The following is a 14936-nucleotide window of genomic DNA, read 5'->3' as shown; positions in this document are numbered from 1 at the left end:
AATTACTCCAAAAAGAGCCTGTTTTTATTTCCATAGGTTGGAAAATTTCTTAGCTTTTCCTTTCTAACTTGTATAGCCCAAATCCTGGAAACAAGTCCATATCAAAGATAAAATCACTGGAGACATTAATTTCTACCTTTTCTTCACCTTTGATTGCATATACTTTTTCCCCCCCCATACTAGGGATGGAACCCAGGGGCATTCAACCTCCAAGCTACACCCCTGCCCTATTTTTTATTCTTTATCTTGAAACAGGGTCTCCCTGAGTTGCAGAGGGCCTCGCTAAGTAGCTGAGCCTGCCCGCAAATTGCGATCCTCCGGTCTCAGCATCCTGAATGCTGGGATTACAAGCGTGCGCCACCACGCCCGGCTCTGTACATACTTTTAATAAAACATTTGTTAGCCGGGCGTGGTGGCGCACGCTTGTAATCCCCGCCCTTGGGAGGCGGAGACAGGAGGATGGCGCAGGTTCGAAGCCAGCCGCGCGCGCTGGCTTAGGAGACCCTGTTTCCAAATAAAAATGTAAAAATAGGTTTGGGAGTGTAGCCCGGAGGTAGAAGGGCTTCCAGGAACCCCAGTACCACCAAAAAAATAAAAATAAAAATAAAACATTTGTTAGAAGAAAGGTAAAATAGTGATGAGTTAATAGCCGGAGTAGTGAAATTAACAAAGTGTTTTTTATTTTACAGGGAAAATATTTATCCCCAAACAAAAACCTGTACAGACTTTTACAGAAGAAAATGTATCTCTTGATCCAGAATTAGAAGAAGCTTTGAAAAGTGCTTCTGATACAGAATTGTGTGACCTTGCAGGTACCTCCTAAAACAAATTAATTTGTGAACGAGTAGACCTTATATAAATGTGGAGATATCTAAGTTCAGAAAAGCAGGAGCAAATAAGAGTACTGATGAGAATGGGATTGTATGTGAATTTTAATCGATTTATCTTCTTTCCTTTTTTGGTTCTAAAAATATGAATTTAGTAGCAAAATAGAGGATGCTAAAGTTAGTGGTAGGAATTTTTTTATTGTAAGCTGGCCGTGGTAGTGCGTACCTATAGTTCCAACTACTTGGGAGGCTGGTGCAGGAGGATCGCAGAAAAAAGGTTTTAAGAAGATGGAAATAAGAGCCGGGCGTGGTGGTGCACGCTTGTCATCCCCGCGCTTGGGAGGCCAAGACAGGAGGACTGCACGGGTTCGAAGCCAGCCTCAGCTACTTAGTGAGGCTCTCAGCAACTTAGTGAGACCCTGTTTCCAAATAAAATATAAAAAAGGTCTGGGAGTATAGCCCGGAGGTAGAAAGCCTATGGGTTCAACCCCCAGTACCACAAATAAATAAGTAAATAAATAAATATGGAAATAAAACCTAACTTTCTCTTTTTCCACTTGCAGCCATTCTTGGGATGCATAATTTGATAACAAATACACAGTTCTGTAATATAGTAGGAAGCAGTAACGGTGTTGACCAAGAACATTTTTCAAGTGAGTATTTAAAATGCCGTGTGAATTCCAGTTCTTACTAAAAATATTTTTTCTCCATGTATCAACTTAAGTATAAACCATATGTTATCTGTATATATGCACTTAAAATTTCACATTAATGATATTGACAGAGAAAGCCATTGAAAATATAATGTTAAGCCAGGTGTGGGGACGCACGCTTGTAATCCCAGCATTCGGGAGGCTGAAACCAGAGGATCGCGGTTCGTGGACAGCCTCAGCTACTTAGTGAGGCCCTGTTTCAAAATAAAGAAAAAAAATAGGGCAGGGGGTGTAGCTCGGAGGTCGAATGTCCCCGGGTTTCATCCCTAGACCTGCAAAAAAAAAAGGAAGAAGAAAATATAATGTTAAATATTTTCTGCTTAATTTGCCAGCAAATGTAATAAGAACCACTGTCATCTCTGTAAATAATACCAATGGTTAGGGATAAAAACTGTCAAGCTTAGTCCTTATTGGCATTTTATTATCATTGTTACAGATTTAAGGAAACCCACAGCAATTCTGACAGAGACATTGTATCAAGAGAAAGCAAAAGGCTTTTGGCCCTTTAGTGTCTATTTTAAAAGTTCATAGATAAGATCTTTTTAAATTCCCACGGTAGCCAGGCGTGGCGGCACGAGCCCGTAGTCCCAGTACTTGGGAGGCTGCAATAGGAGGCTCTCGGGGAAGCCAGGCTCAGCAAGTGAGCAGGACCCTCGACAGTTTAGTGGGACCCTGCTTTAAAGCAAAAAAAATAAAAAACAGGCTCGGGGTATAGTTCAGAGGTAGCGTGCCCCGAGTTGAATCCCCAGAACCAGACACATACACACACACGTGAAAATCCCCAGTTAATAAGTGCTTTTGTAACATGCGTCAGCGGCACATATGGTAAGAGGCGAGAGTGTCCATTCACAAGGCAGTACTTGCCCCACCACTACGCTAAGTGTTAATAATTTGGCATAGACCCTTTTAGACTTTGCTGCTTATACGCATGTGTAAATGTTATCTGTGAACCGCCTTTTGTTTTTACAAAGATGATGTGTCATAAATATTCCTGGCAACCTCATTTGTCAATAATCCTACTGTTTGTTAATTTTTTGAATGCTTGCCCTTGGCCATGTTCTCCAGTGCACTGCTCCTGAACGTGGGCTGCTCTCTGTCCTCACAGCAGTTCTGTGACATAGGTATTACTATCTTTCATTTGCATGTGAGGGAGCTCGTATCTTAGCACGAGGACTTGACTAGCCTCGGCGTCACTCAGTGTCGGTGCTAAGGGTTTTAATCCATGCTGTCTAGAGTCTCACTCAACATGAGTGTACGTTTCCTAGTTAGTACGTACAGATCTTCCTCATTCAGACGTCTGAATAGCAGTCCATTTTATAGTGACCTGTTTTTGGCCATTTCCCCTGGTTTTTAACTCTTTATTTTAGAAATGTTTAAACATACATAAAAGAAGAAGAAATAGCATATTCATCTTCTGCTTCAGCGATTGTGTGTGTGTGTGTGTGTGTGTGTGTGTGTGTGTGTGTGTGTGTGTGTGTTATTGAGGACTGAACCCAGGGCATTCTACCTCTGAGCTATACCCCAGCCCTGTTTTGTTTCTTATTTTGAAACAGGGTCTCATCAGGTTGTGGAGGGCCTCGCTGAGTTGCTGGGTCTGGTCTCAGAGGATGCATGAAACAAAGTTGGTGAAATGTTAAAGCCTCATCTGGGCAAGTGGTACTCGCCTGTGATCCCAGCACTTGGGAGGCTGAGGCAGGAGGGTTGCAGGTTCTCGGCCAGCCTCAGCAACTTAGTGAGGCCCTCCACCCCTAGGTGAGACCTTGTCTCAAGAGGATAAATTAAAATGGGGCCAGGGTGTAGCCCAGATGCAGAATGTTCCTAGGTTCAGTTCCTAGTACCACATACACACGCGCGTGAGCACAAATATATATACCGATTCTGTGGGAAAGAGTAACAAACCCTTTGTTTTTCTTAGAATTCAGAGCTCAGTTTTCCCTCAGTGAGAAGGTGCTTCCCTACTGTCCCTTTACGAGCTATCTTGAAGACGATTGCCCTGCTGGAGTTAAGAAGGAGAGCGTTCTCTCTGCTTGCTGGTCTCTTCAGTAAAATGTCATTTGCATGGTGTGTGTGTGTCTGTGTGTGAAGATAATTGTTAGGAATTATAGAGAAAGAACTCTTAAATTAGTTAAATAAATAGGTGGGGAGAGAGAGAGAGAGAGAGAGAGAGAGAGAGAGAGAGAGAGAGAGAGAGAGAGAGGTGCTTCCTAGGAAGCAAATGTGTGCGTCCGTTCTCCTGTATAAACCTGCTCAGTCCACTCCTGTTCTGTTCATTGCTTACTACAGACGTGGTAAAAGGTGAGAAGATTGTTCCAGTATTTGATGAGCCACCAAATCCAACCAATGTTGAAGAAAGTTTAAAGAGAATTAAAGAGAATGATGCACGTCTTACTGAAGTGAATCTGAATAATATAAAGGTGTGTTCAGCAAGTAAAATTGTTTTTATATTGCTTTGATAGCTCAGCAGCTTTGATATATGATATCAGTTATGATAATCTAGGCTTAAGTTTTCTATAAAGTTTTCACTTTTAAGAGTATATTAACATAAGGTCCTTCAAATTTGAAATTAAAATATCGTAAAGTAGTATTTTCTGTTTTCTGGCTTGCTTGTTTTTGTGTGTGTGTGGTACTGGGGATGGAACCCAGGGGTCTTCGACCTCTGAGCTACAGCCCTGCCCTTTTTTTTTTTTTTTAATTATTATTTTTTTTTTTTTTGGTGGTACTGGGGATCCTGGAAACCCTTCTACCTCCGGGTTACACTCCCAGACCCATTTTTATACCTTTTTATTTGGAAACAGGGTCTCCCAAGCCAGCACAGCTGGCTTCGAACCTGCGCGATCCTCTTGTCTCCGCCTCCCAAGCTCAGGAATTATAAGCGTGCGCCACCACGCCCAGCTCATTTTTTATTCTTTATTTTGAAACAGGGTCTCACTGAGTTGCTGAGGGCCTCGCTAAGTAGCTGAGGCTGGCCGCGAACCGCGTTCCTCCTATCTCAGCCTCCCAAATACTGGGATTACAAGCGTGCACCACCCGGCTTCTGACTTGCTTTTTAAAGAATTTATCATATAAACATGTAGGCCCTACAGACTATCAGTAAACCTGACTTTTATAAAGTACCGCCCAGCCGGGTGTGGTGGCGCATGCTTGTAATCCTTGCACTTGGGAGGCTGAGACAGGAGAAATTCGCAGGTTCTAAGTCAGCCTCAGCTGGCTTAAGAGACCCTGTTTCCAAATAAAATATAAAATAGTTCTGGGAGTATAGCCTGGAGGTAGAAGACCCCTGGGTTCCATCCCCAGTACCACAAAAAATAAATAAGTAAAAAATAAAGTACTGCCCACTTTTAAGAACTTTAGACTCGGAAGATTTACTTATTTTCGTGCTAGGGATAGAGTCCAGGCCCTCGCTCGGGCCAGGTCCATGCTCCGCCTCTGAGCTGCATCCCCAGTTCTGAGGGTTTGGTTTTGTTTCTGAACCAGATACCTTAAGGTATGGCTGGAATAGAGTACAAGTCTCCCATTGAGTGTACACTTCTATGAACTTTGAGAACTGCATACAGTTGTACAGCTACCACCGCAGCGGAGACGCAAACCCTGCTCAGACCCCTTGGCACCGCCCTCTGCCCGGGCTTCACCCCACAGCCCCTCGTCCACTTTGCCCTCCTTTCACCTTCTTCACATGTCGTGGAAAGGGAACCATGCAGCGTGTGACCTTTCTCGCCTAGCTTTTCACTTGGCACAGTGCACTTGATGTTCACGCGTGTCACTGCGGGTACCAGTGCTTTGTTCTTTTTTCTCGCCGAGCTTTAACCTGTCCCGTCCGAGGTTCTGCTGCAGTCTGTTTGTCCATTCGTAGGTTGGTAGACACAGGGTCGCTTCCGGTTTGAGGTGATGACAGGTAAAGCCACGCTTCGCATTCACCTAGAGGCTCTTGTGTGAACACGTGCTTTATTTCTCTTGGGGAGAGTACCTAGCAGTGGGCCCTCTGAGATCTTATTTAGTGTTAAGCAGTTCAGCTCTTCCTTGGAGTTAAGAAGAAATGAGTGAGGAGGGCACAGATGATTACTGAAGAGGAGCTCAGGCTGTCTTTGGGGTGTTACACCTTCTCTCATAGCATTAGTAGCTTCATTACAGAGTTTCTTTTAAAGTCCTGATTTCCAGCTGTGTGTGCTGGACAAGTCTGTAACCCCAGTACCTGATAGACTGAGACAGGAAGGTTACAGGTTCTCAGCTGCCCTCAGCCACTTGGTGTGGCCCTGTATCCACATGGAAAATAAAATAGGGCTGAGAGTATGCCCCTGGGCTCAATCCCCACTAGAAGAAAAGAAAAGAAAATCGCAGGAGCCTAGGGAAGAAAGCCTCCGCTGCTGTGGCTGCTCCTCCCTGTGACTGGAGCACGGCAATGCCCTAACCGACCACTAATTGTTCATCTTTTAAAATTCTGTTCTATTCATCTCTGTCTCTACTTGAAGATCCAAACATCGCCAGGCTATAGGAATTTGAGGTCTTGATTGCCCACCAGAGAAATCGGCCTTTTACGTTTTTCCTCCTTCGGTGGGACGGGTTTAATCTCTCTTAATACTGTGTAAACTCAGTAACTGAGAACAGCACATCATCTGCCTCGGGAAGCGTACGCGGTAGAGATGGAAAGTGGGTCCGTTTTGGGTAGTCAGGGGTTAGCACCATACCCTAAAAATAATTAAAATCAGGGTGATGCGAGTGGAAGGCAACGGCTGTACAAGTGCACCGAAACAAAGTAGATACAGAGACAGCTGTCTTGCTTCCATTTGTACACTGTTTATATAATTCGGGTACATTTTAAAGCAAAAAAGTAGGTATAAGTATACTTGGTAAGTGGACTGAGTTTCCTGGATATTAAACGTAATGTGTTTTTACATTACTGTCTTTCAAGAACATCCCAATTCCCACCCTAAAAGACTTTGCGAAGGCTTTGGAAACCAACACGCATGTGAAGCATTTTAGTCTCGCGGCCACCCGGAGCAATGACCCTGTTGCTGCTGTAAGTACACTGCCACTGGGGGTATTGAGGTGTGTGTGCGTGTGTGTGTGTGCGTGTGTGTGCGTGTGTGTTCAGTGGGGACAGACTGACTGCATGAATGGGATTGGCTCCCTGTTTTCAGTTGGCGTTCAGCTCACTTTTAGGCAGTACATTACTTACTGTCCTTTGATGAGTATTTTTTCCTATATTTCCTTCCAGTGACCTTTTAAAAGCATACATGGGAGGGAGGTTGGAAGGTGGAGGTGCAGCTCAGGGGTCGAGTGCTCGCCGGGTCGAAGGGCCCGGGATTCAGTGCCCAGCACTGAAAAACAGACACATGGAGTCACGCGGCTGTGCTGTTCTGTAACTTCATTTTTCACTCCAGATACATCTTTGAAATTTTTTCATATCAGTACACAGAAATTGAGAGAAAGCTTGAGAGACACAGGAAAAGGACACATAAAATAGAGTAGGAACGAACGTGAGAATGTCAGTAGGAGAGAAAAATGTCGCCGACAGGAAATTACACACGACCAGAATCTAGAGTCTAACGGAGCGCGTGACACATGGGTACACATGAGACCAGTGCAGTGTGTCGAGCTGAAACAGTCTAAAGAGAAACGTCAGGCCGCTGTGGTAACTCGTGTGTTTGTCTGTGGCAAGACAGAGGTACTATCAATTTTTTTAATTTTTATTTATTTATTTCTTTTGCGGGTCTGGGGATGGAACCCAGAGGCATTTGACCTCCGAGCTATTCCCCCTGCCCTATTTTTTATTCTTTATTTTGAAACAGGGTCTCACTGAGTTGCAGAGGGCCTCACTAAGTAGCTGAGGCTGTCCACGAACCGCGATCCTCCGGTCTCAGCCTCCCGAGTGCTGGGATTACAAGCGTGTGGGTACTATCAAAATCTAATCCCAGAAAAATTTCCTCGATTTCTAGGCTTTTGCAGAGATGCTGAAAGTGAACAAGACTTTGAAGAGCTTAAATATGGAGTCCAACTTCATTACGGGAGCGGGGGCCCTCGCACTGATCGACGCCTTGAGAGATAACGAGACCCTGGCCGAGATCAAGATTGACAATCAGGTAACGGCGGCCAAAGGAAGATGCAGACATGCTGCAGGGCTCGGCACTCAGGAGGAAGGCAGGGGATGTCGGGGAGCCTTCAGAAAGAACGTGGCGGCTGGAAGGGCCCGAGAGCACGCGTGGCATCCGTATATCAACCTAACGTGTATGAGGTGTAGACACAGCAACTCTGGTGTGTGTGCGCGTGCTCACATGCACGCAGGAATTGAACCCAGTGGTATTCTACTTCCAAGCTACACCCCACCCTTTTTAAATTTTTTTTGTTTTGAAACAGGGTCTTGTTAGGTTACTGAGTCTCACTACATTGATGAGGCTGTCCTCAACCGGTGATCCCCTGTCTCAGCTTCCTAAGTACTGGGATTATAGACATCCGCTACTATGCCCAGATATATTTAACTCTTTATTTTGAAACAGGGTCTCACTAAGTTGCAGAGGGTCTCACTAAAGTAGCTGAAGCTGGCTGCAAACCCAGATCCTACTGTCTCAGCCTCCCAAGTACGGGAATTACAAATGTGTGCCACCACACCTGGCTCTCAGATAATTCTTAAGTCATTTTAAGAGAGTTTAGGTGGCTGGCTATTTTGAACTGGAAGGACCTTACATGTGACCTAGTCATCCTCCCATTTCAGCTCTCTGGTGGCAAATCCACATTGTAGAATTTTGGATCTGTAGTTTGTCACAGTCTCAGAGACACAGATGGATAAGAAGTACATAAATAGAGTAGGTTGAATGAAGAAACCAAGACTCCAGTGCCTAGGTCACCCCCAAGGACACATTCTGACCATCCAGGTACAGTGCTGGTACTTTTGATGATGCCGGGGACACATATATCCAGACAGATGTTTAAAGAGGCGGAGAAATATACATGGAAGTGCTTCCATTCAGAGCGGCTATTACTTTTTTTTTACTTTGAAAAATTAGTTCTTTTTTTTAAGCCAGGCATGGTGGCTCACGCTTGTAATCCCCGAGCTTGAAAGGCTGAGACAGGAGGATGGCACAGGTTCGAAGCCAGCCTCAGCTACTTAGTGAGGCTCTCAGCAACTTAGTGAGACCCTGTTTCCAAATAAAATAGAAAATAGGTCTGGGAGTATAGCCTGGAGGTAGAAAAGCCCCTGGATTCCACCCCTAGTACCACCAAAAAAAAAGAAGAAAAATTAGTTCTTTTTAAAAAGTATATGGTAAATACCTCCTTCAGTCCTTCATAGTAAATAAATTTTGTAGAACCTGGAAGTAGAAAAAATTTAATCTTAAAATATAAGGATGCTTTTCATTCATGTCTCCAATTTTTAATTGATACATAATTCACATACAATAAAACTTACTTTTAAAATATACAGTTAAGCCTGGTGCGGTGGCGCACACTTGTAATCCCAGCGCTTGGGAGGCTGAGACAGGATGATCACAAGTTTGAAGCCAGCCTCAGCAACTTAGTGAGGCTCTCAGCAACTTAGCCAGACCCTGTTCCCAAATAAAATAGGTCTGGGAGTGTAGCCCGGAGGTAGAAAGCGCCCGAGTTCCACCCCCAGTGCCCTGAAAGGAAAACTCATCTCAGTGAGCATGCACGCCGTTCCTTCCAGCACCCAGCAGTGGAGAACTTACTTTCTGTCTCTCCGTATGTGCCTCTTCTGGGCAGTTCATATAATATGTGCTTGTGCCTGGCGTCCTACAGTGCTCTGGAGGTCCGTCCACGCTACAGTGCGGATCGCTGCTCCTTTCTGCTTGGTGGCTGACAGTGGAGTGTTGTTCTTGTTGGCTGTCTGTCTGTCTCTGTCTGTCTGGTACAGGGGCCTTCTACCTCCGGGCTACACTCCCAGATCTATTTTATATTTTATTTGGGAACAGGGTCTCACTAAGTTGCTGAGAGCCTCACTCAGTAGCTGAGGCTGGCTTCGAACCTGCGCGATCCTCCTGTCTCAGCCTCCCAGGTAGGTACAAGTGTGCGCCACCACGCCCGGCTTTTGGAGTATTTCTGAATAGTAATCTATTGCTTTAGGAGAGTTTCTACTTTTGACTATTAAAAATTATGCCACCCGCCGGGCGTGGTAGCGCACGCTTGTAATCCCCGCGCTTGGGAGGCAGAGACAGGAGGATCGCGCAGGTTCGAAGCCAGCCGCGCGTGCTGGCTTAGGAGACCCTGTTTCCAAATAAAAATGTAAAAATAGGTCTGGGAGTGTAGCCCGGAGGTAGAAGGGCTTCCAGGAACCCCAGTACCACCAAAAAAAAAAAAAAAAATTATGCCACTCTATGAACATTCATGTATAAGTTCTTATATTAACTTATATTTTTCATTTATTTGGGGTAAGTATACTTAGCAGTAGAATTGTTGGGTTATATGGTAACTCTGTATTTACTGTGTTGTGTGTGTGTGTGTGTGTGTGTGTGTGTGTGTGTGTAGCTCGGAGGTCAAATGCCCCTGGGTTTTATCAAAATTTAGACACCAACAGTAATAAGAATATGCTTAAATGCCATAGTCTTGATTTACTTGAAATGTATTTTTCTACCTTATTAATACAATTTTTCATTCCTAATTCTTCCAGAGACAACAGTTGGGAACAGCTGTAGAATTGGAAATGGCGAAGATGCTTGAGGAAAATACAAATGTCCTTAAATTTGGTTATCAGTTCACGCAGCAGGGACCCCGCACCAGAGCAGCTAACGCTATAACAAAAAACAACGACTTAGGTAAGACATACGAGGTTCCGAACCAACGTTTTTAAATTGTATCACTAAGCTAACGAATTGGAGAAGCATTTTTACTTGTAAAATGGATTCTGGCAGAAATTGCCTCTTGTTTATAAATCCGCCATGCACGGTGCATGTTATACTAGCTTCCTACGTACACTGCTGGGGTCACAGTGCAGACAGGTTGTAGGGTCACTGGCGCGGTGCTCAGCCAGCTCCGTGTGACAGGCTTACTTCATGTTTTAAATGAAGTTCTCTGTAACAGACATTCTGTTCTCAATTACACATCAAGATCTGTCGCAGCTGAAACTAAGATTCTAACCTTACAGGCAAGGTTCTTGCCCTTCTTATAGGACAGACTCAGAGAAATTGAGTTGTATATGATGAAATACAGAATCACTACCATTTGAGCCCAAATTGTTTGTTTGGGGATTTTTAGTTTGGGTTTTGTTTTGTTTTGTGTGCTGGTACTGGGGACTGAGCCCATGGGCGTTCTACTTCTCAGCTGCACCCTAGTCCAATTTTATTTTTATTTTGAAAAAGGGTCTCAGTAGGTTGCTAAAAGTCTCTCCACTTGCTTGCTGAGGCTGTCTTGAACCCTCGATCCTCCTGTCTCAGCCTCCCAGGTACTGGGCCTGCAGGCGTGCGCTGCCTGGCCCAGCCGAACCCAAGTCCTAAGCTCCTGATACTTAGTTTCTTACCCCTGGAAGTCTCCCCAACATGGTGCGGTTTGTTTTCCTGCCGCACACATGTAGGTCAGTGACCTCCTGTTCCTTCATGTTTCTGTTGAGCTGCTGAAGCTGTGGCTTCCGTTTGAAATGAACTTTCCGGCCACCTCGGAATTAAAGAATATGGTGCCATAAAGTGACTCTTCTTTTAGGTTACGGTATTTGTCGGTAAAGTATTTCAAAAGATGAATTTCAGGCAAAAATTAAAATCAGAAGCCGGGCGTGGTGGCGCACGCTTGTAATCCCAGCATTCGGGAGGCTGAGACCGGAGGATTGTGGTTCACGGACAGCCTCGGCTACTGAGTGAGGCCCTCTGCAACTCAGTGAGACCCGGTTTCAAAATAAAGAATAAAAAATAGGGCAGGGGGTGTAGCTCGGAGGTAGATGCCCCTGGGTTCCATCTCCAGACACCCCCCCCAAAAAAAATGTTGAACAGAGCCAGGCATGGTGGCGTACACTTGTAATCCCAGCATTCGGGAGGCTGAGACAGGAGGATCCTGGTTTGCAGATAGCCTTAGCTACTTAGTGAGGCCCTCTGCAACTCAGTGAGACCCTGTTTCAAAATAAAGAATAAAAAAAAGGGCAGGGGGTGGAGCTCGGAGGTAGATGCCCCTGGGCTCCATCCTCAGTGCTGCAAATGTGCCCCATGTGCAGTGTTCTTGTTACCGCATTTGCCCTCCTCTGAAGCTATTCTAACAAATCCCAGGATTCCACCCACAGGTTTGTGTGCCATCTCCCTCCCTTGTCCTTCCAGCAGGTAGGTGATCTCAGCAGCTCCCATCTCTGCCTGTAGTTCAGGTGTTAGAAAGCCCGAAGACGGTTTTCTGATGTGGGGTCTCAGCAGCCTGATAGGTAGTAATTCAAAAAGAGCCGTCAAAGGACAAGGCTAGAAGTTTACACCGAGTCTCTTGGGCACAGCCTTTTTGTTCAGCTTGTGGGTGGGGAGATAGCAGACCTTTGGTTTCTGGTTTTGACGACATCTTTCTGTCTCTCTTACCCTCTTAGTTCCAGCTGTTGGTTGAATAACTCTCCCTCCTTGCCACCTCTCCAGCTCAGAAGCCCACGGCTCGCGGCAGGCGGCCTGCGGTACATGCAGCACTCGCGGGACCCGAGCCCCACGCTGTCGTCTCTTCTCACTTGCTAACTGCACAGTCTCCTGCACCTCTTTGTTTGCTGTACTCTGTCCTTTCGATCTTGCTTATAACATTTTTATAACATGCATCTTAGCGACGCCTGCAATGGTCTGCCAGTAACAGCCAAACCCTGCCCTAAAGAATTATCTGCTTCGCCTCTCAGCTATTTCTCCATTTTTCAGAGATCTATATGCGTGAGCTGAGTTTGTATTTGTAGACTCAGCATCCTTTGATTTCCCCCCTTAATATTTCAGTAAAACTTACTCTTCATGACTATGGACCAAATTCAAGTCAGGGGCAAGCTCGAATGGGTGTGTGTAGAACGGCTCTTGGAAACCTGCTGCTAAACTTCCTTCTGTCTAGCACCCGGCCGTGGCTGGACACGCTCTGCGCACTGACTCGGTGGCTTAGTGAATGCTGCTGGCAGCTGAGAGCCGAGAGAAGCGGGCAGCCAGCTCCCTGCCCAGTGGGCTCAGCCGAGGGGTGTGGCTCCGCGAGCCCGCAGAGGCTGGCAGCCTCAGGACGCACCCCCCGTGCTCCGCCGGCGGGCAGTTGCCGGCCACCACGGCGGCCACGGGTTACAGAGCAGGAGAGGCTTCATCGTATCACCAGGACCTCAGGTCTTCATGACTTTTCCTTTGTTATTTCATCAAAGCCCTGGATTCCCAAATTAACCAGTTCATTTTGTCGAACACAAGAGAAAGAAAACTGGAAAAGCTGTAGGAAGTCACTTACCTTTAGGACTGATAAAAACTTTGTCATTTTTCTCATGTGCTTTCATATTAGGAAAATACATTGTAGTGTCTAACCAGGAGAGCGTGCAGTGTGTTATTTTTTAATCTGTCTAACCTGGATGCCCGAATGTCATTGCAAAATTTAACACAATAATTTATTCTTTTTATAAACCTAGGTATACACTTTTTCCCCCCCAAAAAAATAACTGCGCAATGAAATGCCGACTGCAGTGTTTTGGGGTTCTCACACTGTTCTGTGTGGGCGCAGGGCCGGCCCGGGGCTCAGGCCGCGGCGTCCTTGTTCGGCCGCCCCTTGCTTCTCGGCAGGCGGGCGGTGGAAGCAGGTGTGTGTGTGTGTGTGTGTGTGTGTGTGTGTGTGTGTGTGTGTGTGTGTGTAACTGGTGTCACGTGACGTGGAGATGCACGCCTCCTGTTTTTATAACTTTGAATTACGCACGAGTGTGTTTGTTACAAGCAGATTAACATTGTGGTAACTAAGAGGACGTTCTAACACACTTCTCTTTTTTCACAGTGCGCAAGAGACGAGTGGAAGGAGACCACCAGTAAGCATCGGGCGCCCTCCTCGGGAGGCTTCACAACCTCACCAAGGGCTCGCTTTGGTGGCATCAGATGTAAAATTTTTCTGGGTAGAAGGGAAAAGACTGGAAATCTTTTTTTTTTTTAACTGTATGTATTATTTTCCTAGTTTAAGTTGTTACTCATTTCAAATTGTAACATCAGTAGTCGGCGATACGTTCTATTTCGAGGCATTCCCGCTTTCTACTAAGATCAGCTTTAATGTAGTTTAACAGTGATTTAGATTGAGTCTTGGGCAAAGAAATATAATTAGGAAAAAAGCTTCAGAAGTCATTTAAGTAGAATATTTTGAAAACTTTTGAGGACCAATCTTTTTTAAATTAAAAAGGGAGATTGCTGACGTCAAAACTATGTTCCTTTTAGGTATAAAGCACTTGGAAACTTTCTTTATCCCATAACCTGGAGACTTCCATTTTTTAGAATACATGAATTTGGCAAGGATATTTTTTTTATCAGGAAAAACAAAATACAGAATTTTAAGAGATGGCTCCAAACTGGCGATGGACGCGCCCAGGAGGCAGAGCCGCCTCTGGGGAGAGGAGACGGTGCTCCACACGCTGCAGGTGACTGCGCTTGGCCGACGTCTCGGGAACACAAGTCATCAGCTCTGCCAATTACATACTTTGTTTAAACGTATAGTTAGGTCTAAGTTTATTGCTTTTTTCATTTTAATGTGGATAATTTTGGGGAAAGCTCATGGTAAGAAGTATTTGAATAGAAAAACTATTTTCTGGGCTGGGGTGTAGCTCAAGGTAAGGCACTTGTCCAACCTGTGTGAGGCCCTGGGTTCAATCTCGAGTATAGCAAAATAAATAAATGACATCAAAAGCCCCATAAGCCGGGCGTGGTGGCGCACGCTTGTAATCCCAGTACTTGAGAGGTGAGACAGGAGGATGGCAGGTTCGCGGCCAGCCTCAGCAACTTGTGAGGCCCTCTGCAACTTAGTGAGACCCTGTTTGAAAGTGAAGAATCAAATAGTGTTGGGTGTATAGCTCAGAGGTAGGATGCCTCTGGGTTTCATCCCCAGTGCCACACACACACACACACACACACACACACACTCCATAAAAAGGCACGCAGCCAACTTGTAGTTATTTAGGCTAAAAGAAAACTGCTGTTAAAAATGAGAAGTGAGATATAACATAATAAAGTTCAAGTCTGAGGAACTAGCAAGGCAGACATTGAAATTGGCGGTTATCGTAGGTAAGCGGGGGACTGGCACGTGTGTAAGTTACTCAGTGTTCACAGCGCGCGAGCGGTTCCCGTGTTCAGTGCACAATTGCACAAACAGTATTGGCCCCACTACAGACTTGCCAGACAAAATGGAGACGTTCTGGGCTTCAGGCATCCCAGCCTGGCGTGTGCCCCCTTCCTCACACGCTTTTTCTCATTGAGTAAAAGACTTTTTATAACATAGGTGGTCTTGAGCGCCCAGAGCATTAGGT

General features: G+C 45.4%; 1 protein-coding gene across 1 annotated transcript in view; it reads left to right on the top strand.

Annotated features, from left to right (window-relative positions):
* The window catches only part of TMOD3 (tropomodulin 3), a gene marked incomplete at both ends in the record, with an annotated part of 35628 nt that extends 22167 nt beyond the window's left edge, over window positions 1–13461 (top strand). The window contains 7 exons of the mRNA XM_080707695.1: window positions 690–812; window positions 1391–1480; window positions 3824–3954; window positions 6447–6554; window positions 7474–7617; window positions 10155–10299; window positions 13427–13461. Of these exons, the coding sequence (XP_080563821.1) occupies window positions 690–812; window positions 1391–1480; window positions 3824–3954; window positions 6447–6554; window positions 7474–7617; window positions 10155–10299; window positions 13427–13461 (776 nt within the window). The remainder of the gene's footprint in view (window positions 1–689; window positions 813–1390; window positions 1481–3823; window positions 3955–6446; window positions 6555–7473; window positions 7618–10154; window positions 10300–13426) is intronic.
* Window positions 13462–14936: the final 1475 nt, after the last annotated feature.

The sequence above is a fragment of the Muscardinus avellanarius genome (assembly GCF_963383645.1).
Source record: "Muscardinus avellanarius genome assembly, chromosome: 12".
Taxonomy (NCBI): Eukaryota; Metazoa; Chordata; class Mammalia; order Rodentia; family Gliridae; genus Muscardinus; species Muscardinus avellanarius.
The sequence above is the reverse complement of the archived record's forward strand: the minus strand, read 5'-3'. Positions and strand labels throughout refer to the sequence as shown.